This window comes from Hyperolius riggenbachi, chromosome 2 (genome assembly GCF_040937935.1).
Source record: "Hyperolius riggenbachi isolate aHypRig1 chromosome 2, aHypRig1.pri, whole genome shotgun sequence".
NCBI classification, from domain to species: domain Eukaryota; kingdom Metazoa; phylum Chordata; class Amphibia; order Anura; family Hyperoliidae; genus Hyperolius; species Hyperolius riggenbachi.
In genome coordinates, this window is record NC_090647.1 from 324,553,770 (window position 1) to 324,561,386 (window position 7,617).

Sequence of the window (7,617 nt, forward strand, 5' to 3'; positions counted from 1 at the left end):
GGGGGCTGAATACTTTTGCAACCCACTGTGGATATAGAATTTTTGACAGTAAAATACAATAATTAACAGGGACCTTACCAACGTGGGGAGTCCCGCAACCCAAAGCCTATCCCACTGATACCCATCTGATGCACCAGGTCACTATAGTCTCTAAACCAACCAAAAGGACCAGGACCAATACAATACAATACGATACAATAACATTTTCTCCCATAGAACGCAAAGCGCATCAAGACTGAAGGTATGCAAATCATGACATAGAAAAGACAGACACAATTTTCCCCTTAGTCTAACATCTGCAACAGATGTAAACATGAGATATATCTCACCCATGGATTACAACTATAATCAAGGATTAGGGACTCTCCCAAGTCAGGGAGGTTGTGATGCAACTACCCATCAGAATTGTGGTTAATGTAAACAGTTACATTTCACATTTACTAATTTATACATTTTTTATATAATGTCATCCTATATACAAAATTAATGGTAAAGAGATGGTAAAGAAATTTTAGGACATAGTGCTAGCTGATGGCATGTTTGTATGCCATTCAGTTAGACAGCTGATAGTCGGAAAATAAATAGATTTTACTATGTTCTAAAACTGAAATAGATTACCTCAGAGCTAAATTACCCTAATGGTATCCTTACTCACATGCTTGTCTCTCCTTAACTCAAATCAAAAAGCAGAAATTGTTCTGCTAATTCATCAAGAAAGAGAAATAGTGGTATATCCCATGCTGTGAAGCCTGGGAAGCATGGTTGTTTAGTGGTTAGCACTCTCCAAGATGTGAGCTGCAAGAAGTCAGTATGTTCTCCCAGGGATTGTAAATTTCCTCCCCAAAATAGACCAGGTTAATTGGTCCTAGTCTAGACTGTGGTTTGGTTATTAGTAAATCATTGTGCTAGGAATAAACCAATGTGAGATCCTTTAAAGTTCAGTTAGTGACAAGAATTAAGGCTGCCATACACTGGTCGATTGCCACCAGATTGACCAACAGATAGATCCCTATCTGATCGAATCTTATCAGAGAGTGATCTAATGGCTGCCCACAAACTGTACACAGATTTTGAATCAATTTCAGCATGAAATCGATTCACAACCTGTGCAACTACTCGCCGCCCCTGACCCCCCCCGGTCAGCAGCGAGTCACCGGGTCCGTGCTTTCCCTGCTTCTTCCAGTCTCCTCCTCCATCTTCTCTTCACTTCCTGTCCAGTCCTGTGACAAGCGCCCTCTACTGTTTGAACTTTCGCCATCTCACAGGACGGGACAAGAAGTGAAGAGAAGACGGAGAAGACGCCAAAAGAAGTGAGAGACGCCAGGGACCCGGGGACTTGCGCCGGTGGACAGGAGATGTATTGCTGCGTTGGTCGTCACCGTATCAAACGGCGCTAATGCCGCGTTTCCGAACCGCTGGCAATCGAGCTAAATTTTCCGCTTGGACAGATTGAATGAATCGATTGATTTCGGGTGGATTTAAGAGCAGATTCAATCACAATGATCGAATCTGCTGTATTTCGACGGGAAATCGTTTTAGTGAATGGGTTCCTTTATTTGCATACCAGCTCTTTTATTCAGCGTGACAGTAGGATATAAAAGACAACAGTTTCAGGCAATCCTGCACTTTTTTCAAGTCAATGAACAAATGAAATGGCAGTCATTGACTACAATAATCTCAGGTTCTTGGGGATCGATTATGTGCCAATGTTACAAAGAGGTGGGGATAAATTGTTTACATTAAGGAGAAAGGAAGTCTATTGGATTAATAAATTGCATACCGTGACTCCTAAGGGATTAAACCACAATTTTGCTCTTCACTTATTCATATTATAATTCCAGATTATCATGGACAGTCAATATGCATGCAAGGGATCACTGCAGGAATATGTGACTATAAACATATGAACATTCTGGCTTAATTTATGTTTAATCTATGGTAATGCATTATGTTGTCACTTCCTGCTGGTTGTATTTAAAGAGTACTTCAGGTGTAAATGACAGAGCCTGTCATGACAGGCTCTGTCTAAATGATGGAGGATGGGGGGGGGGGGGGTCATGTAGTTAAAAACGTACCTGTCCTGGCACAATGCCTCCAGGCAGGTGATCGCTCTGCCTCCCCTCTGAGTTGGGTCCTGGTGATTTTTTCTCTAAACTGGCCCACCCTCAGCTCAGCAGCCACCTCCTCACTGGCGGCTGCCCAGACCACACAGGTGTAGGTTTCGGAACACCTTCAGCAGTGTTTGGATACATGGCTGCCCCTGTACTGCCGAAGAGGGGAACGAAACATCACCAAAGCCTTGAAGACATCAGGACAGGTATTTATTTAACCCCATGACCCCCCCCCCCCCCCATCTGTCAGTATTAAATCTGAGGCCCTGTAATTTTGTCCTCAAGTACTCTTTAAAGAGGATCTGTCAGCCATACTATCTCAGGAAGAAAAAAAGAAAGAAAAGAAAGAAAAAGAGGCTTCAGACTTTAAGCAAGAAAACCCAGCATGCCCTGCAACTTCCTTTGTGCAGCAGATGTACCAAATAAGAGCCAGGGAAACTGGGAAATGATCTTTTATGTTCTCCATAAAAGTAAGAGTGATTTTTAACTTTTGGATTGCCTGGTTAGCATCCTTATTAATTGTTTACCAGATAAAAATAAAGAATTGATTTTTTTTATTTTATGCCTGACAGTTACACTTTAAAATAATTACCACTTAATTTGTTCATTGACTTGACAAAGGGCAGGGATTGCCCAAAACTGTTGTCTTGTACATGATCTTCTCACAAAATTAGCATACTGTGATAAAGTTCATTATTTTTCAGTAATGTACTGATAAACATTAGACTTTCATATATTTTAGATTCAAATACACACAACTGAAGTAGTTTAAGCCTTTTATTGTTTTAATATTGATGATTTTGGCATACAGCTCATGAAAACCCAAAATTCCTATCTCAAAAAATTAGCATATTTCATCCGACCAATAAAAGAAAAGTGTTTTTAAAACAAAAAAAAGTCAACCTTCAAATAATTATGCTCAGTTATGCACTCAATACTTGGTCGGGAATCCTTTTGCAGAAATTACTGCTTCAATGCGGCATGGCATGGAGGCAATCAGCTTGTGGCACTGCTCAGGTGTTATGGAGGCCCAGGATGCTTCGATAGCGGCCTTAAGCTCATCCAGAGTGTTGGGTCTTGCGTCTGTCAACTTTCTATTCACAATATCCCACAGATTCTCTATGGGGTTCAGGTCAGGAAAGTTGGCAGGCCAATTGAGCACAGTAATACCATGGTCAGTAAACCATTTACCAGTGGTTTTGGCACTGTGAGCAGGTGCCACGTCGTGCTGAAAAATGAAATCTTCATCTCCATAAAGTCTTTCAGCAGATGGAAGCATGAACCCACTTTTGAACCAGAAACAGCAGCAGAAGCGCCTGACCTGGGCTACAGAGAAGCAGCACTGGACTGTTGCTCAGTGGTCCAAAGTACTTTTTTCGGATGAAAGCAACTTTTACATGTCATTCGGAAATCAAGGTGCCAGAGTCTGGAGGAGGACTGGGGAGAGGAAAATGCCAAAATGCCTGAAGTCCAGTGTCAAGTACCCACAGTCAGTGATGGTCTGGGGTGCCATGTCAGCTGCTGGTGTTGGTCCACTGTGTTTTATCAAGGGCAGGGTCAATGCAGCTAGCTATCAGGAGATTTTGGAGCACTTCATGCTTCCATTTGCTGAAAAGGCTTTATGGAGATGAAGATTTCATTTTTCAGCACGACCTGGCACCTGCTCGCAGTGCCAAATCACTGGTAAATGGTTTACTGACCATAGTATTACTATGCTCAATTGGCCTGCCAACTCTCCAGACCTGACCCCCATAGAGAATCTGTGGGATATTGTGAAGAGAAAGTTGAGAGACGCAAGACCCAACATTCTGGATGAGCTAAAGGCCGCTATCGAAGCATCCTGGGCCTCCATAACACCTGAGCAGTGCCACAGGCTGATTGCCTCCATGCCACGCCGCATTGAAGCAGTCATTTCTGCAAAAGGATTCCCGACCAAGTATTGAGTGTATAACTGAACATAATTATTTGAAGGTTGGCTTTTTTTGTTTTAAAAACACTTTTCTTTTATTGGTCGGATGAAATATGCTAATTTTTTGAGATAGGAAATGTGGGTTTTCATGAGCTGTATGCCAAAATCATCAATATTAAAACAATAAAAATCTTGAACTACTTCAGTTGTGTGTATTTGAATCTAAAATATATGAAAGTCTAATGTTTATCAGTACATTACTGAAAATAATGAACTTTATCACAGTATGCTAATTTTTTGAGAAGATCCTGTATATTCTACTGTTTCTCTGCATAAAAGAGCTGACATGCTATTATATTAGTTTTATTTAGTTGCTTGAACCCTACCTGAAATAGGACATTTGTGTTCTGCTTATCCCTAAATTGCATACTCTGTAGAGAATATAGTAGATGGTGTGGGTTCAGCGCCGGTCACAGTTCCGCCTCAGCCCTTCCCCTACAGCAAGCCGCTCGTTAGTTTGGAAGCGTGTACCCGACGTCCACCGCGTCCGATGACGTCACACGCAGCGCCGCTCCGTAGCTCCGCCCAACGCGTTTCGTTACTATAGTAACTCATCAGGGGCACCCCTGATGAGTTACTATAGTAACGAAACGCGTTGGGCGGAGCTACGGAGTCGGGTACACGCTTCCAAACTAACGAGCGGCTTGCTGTAGGGGAAGGGCTGAGGCGGAACTGTGACCGGCCATCACGCTAGCTAAAGCTGCGTGCTCCCCATATATCAGCTTACTCGTTTTTACCTGGATTGTATACTTTTATGGAATCGTGTGCTGATTCTTCGGCACTTTTATGTGTTTTTTAATAAACAAGGGAATCCCTTTATACTTTTACGCTATGTCAAGCGTTTTTTTCCTTGAGGCTTAAACCACTGGATTACTATCCATATCGGGTGGACCCTCTGCTGGACTAGGAGTACAAGTGCCCAGCTGAGATCGGCAGGACCGGCTGAGGGGTGGCCTATACCCCTAAAGCGATTGCGGGCCCAATCCGGCCAGTGGATCCGGTGAGTCTATTCAGCTTGAGGGGGAGTGTTGCTTGGCATACTCCCCCTATATGTGTTTTGTATCACAAGACCTTGCACCAGAGACTGTCTTTTGAGCGCTGAACCCACACCATCTACTATTTCATACTTGGCTTTCCACAGAGAGCAGGGAGCGCTCCACCTAAATGAACTGGGTGTTTGAATAGTCTATTAGACTTTAATAACTGTATCTGGTTTATCCGTGCAGTGTTGATTATTATTAGGCTGTCATCAAGGTAGCCACGCATAGTGAGCGCTAATATATGCTTTAGTTGTCTTCTGTAGAGAATATAGATGTAGATATCTCTGCAGCACTGTAAAGTTTTATGCAATTGACAATTTTGCTTCTTACCTCCTGAAGAAGCTGCGCCTCCAAAAGCACTTTGTACTCCACCCAAGAAAAGTCCATCCATGATGCATATTGGCTTGTTGGCTGGCACACAGAATTCTTGGTTTGGGCGAGGTGAAGTGGGGTCTGGGTAATAGCGAGGATTGCTGAAGTTATCCACAACTGCTTCCTCTGTTTTTTCTTCATTTGTCTTTTTGCACTGTTTACAGCCCATAGCCTGTAGAGAAAGCAAAATTATTCTGCCTGTACCTGGATTCTTCAAATAAATCCATTGGAAATATTCATATCACAATCAAGTGACACTGGGGCAGATTGACCAACACAAGTGTACAAAGTGGAGAAGATGCCCAGATGTAGGATGCTGATTGGTCATTTTGAGCAGCTGTCCCACTTTTGGTCCCGTGACATCTCTGTTTTTCAAAATGTTCCCCACTGCTCCTTAATGTAAAGCAGACTGCAAGGTGACAGAGGGCTCCCTTAGCAAGGCCCTGGGAACAATTGATAACCCGGTGATATTGTATCTTACTCAAGCCTACTTGCAAAAATAAATAATCCTTTTAGACTATTAACATTAAAAGAGGGTATTTACCTTTACTACAGTTTAGAAAATGAGCATTTCACTTACTGTTTTACTGTAATGTTTCATTACTGACAGACAAATGGGATGGCTTACAAAAGCAAGTGCAAAGCACTGAAGAAACAACTGGAACATTTTTTTCAAGATAATCCAACTATATGTCTCTATGCTGGTACACATGAACCAGTATTCACTCTCTTGGATGATCCATACAATCTGATTAAACTGTCTGTTGATCAGAAGTGAATCTGGATGCAGACTGATTGGAAACTACCCATATATATATTGTGACAAAGTGGCTGGCAAAGTGCCACTCTCTTTGTCACAAGTGGTGTGCGATGGACAAGACAAGACAAATAACATTTATATTGCGCTTTTCTCCTTGCGGACTCAAAGCGCCAGAGCAGAGCAGCAGCCACTAGGGCGCGCTCTATTGGCAGTAGCAGTGTAAGGGAGACTTGCCAAAGGTCTCCTACTGAATTAGTGCTGGCTTACTGAACAGGCAGAGCCGAGATTCGAACCCTGGTCTCCTGTGTCAGAGGCAGAGCCCTTAACCATTACACCATCAGCCAACTGATGGACAGTATGTTGCACCCGGGGTCAGGCGCTACGTCCTGTAGCAGCTCCGGGGGATAGGCTTTTGCTGACTGTCAGGCGTGACAGGAGTTAAAGCCTTAAGAATGGATCCGGAGCTGACCAGATGTAGAGCAGGTTGGGTGCATCTGGCCGCCAGGTCCTGGGTGGATAATTTTTGCATTGTGTTTGTGGGCTTCTGCCCGTCTAGCCTACAAGGGGTTAACAACAGAGCTAATAAGTCTCTGGAGAGGAAGAGGTGAGAGAGAGGTGTGTCCAGCAGGTTCTGTCAGTCTGCATGGAAAGGGATCCGTTTGTTTCCAGGAAGTAGCTCTGCTGAGAAGCTGCTGCAGGGGGCTGCATTTGTTTGGACAGTCCTTTTGTGTTACTCAATGCTGAAAGTAAGCACCCAGCCGGAATTGGCCTTACCCTTATTTTGTGGAATTACTTTATGACTGAACTGAAAACTGTTGTTTGTGAACCTGCTGCCAAATAAACTTTGATTCTGTTTGGATACAAACCTGCTTTGAGCGGCTCTGTTCCCGCTAGATGCTTACCATCTGAAGCTGGTCCCTCACAATATATAGTGATGCTTTTAACTGTTCAATCTCTGATCTGAAAATCTGTAAATCAGTGAGAATGATGGATTATTCAAAATGATCTGTCCAAGTGTACCAGGCTGGACTACTCATATTAATCCTGATTAATTGCTCTGGGCAGCAGCTCTACATTTCCTTTGGTTTGCTTTACATCCCTCTCTGTAAGTAAGCCCAACAGATTCTCATTTTGTTGAATATGCCTTTTCTTAAAGGGGAACTGAAGAGAGAGGTATATGGAGGCTGTCATGTTTATTTCCTTTTAATCAATACCAGTTGCCTGGCAGCCCTGCTGGTCTATTTCTCTGCAGTAGTATCTGATTAAAACCAGAAACAAGCATGCAGCTAGTCTTGTCAGATCAGACTTGTAAGTCTGAACCACTGAAACACCTGATCTGCTGCAAGCTTGTTCAGGGGCTATGGC

The 7,617-nt window shown here is 43.1% G+C and overlaps 1 protein-coding gene across 1 annotated transcript in view; it reads right to left on the minus strand.

Annotated features, from left to right (window-relative positions):
• FGR (FGR proto-oncogene, Src family tyrosine kinase) overlaps nucleotides 1-5,599 on the minus strand; it is a 51,330-nt gene extending 45,731 nt beyond the window's left edge. The window contains exon 1 of the mRNA XM_068269257.1: nucleotides 5,451-5,599. Within this exon, the coding sequence (XP_068125358.1) occupies nucleotides 5,451-5,518 (68 nt within the window). The 5' untranslated portion in view covers nucleotides 5,519-5,599. The remainder of the gene's footprint in view (nucleotides 1-5,450) is intronic.
• Between the last annotated feature and the right edge of the window lie 2,018 nt (nucleotides 5,600-7,617).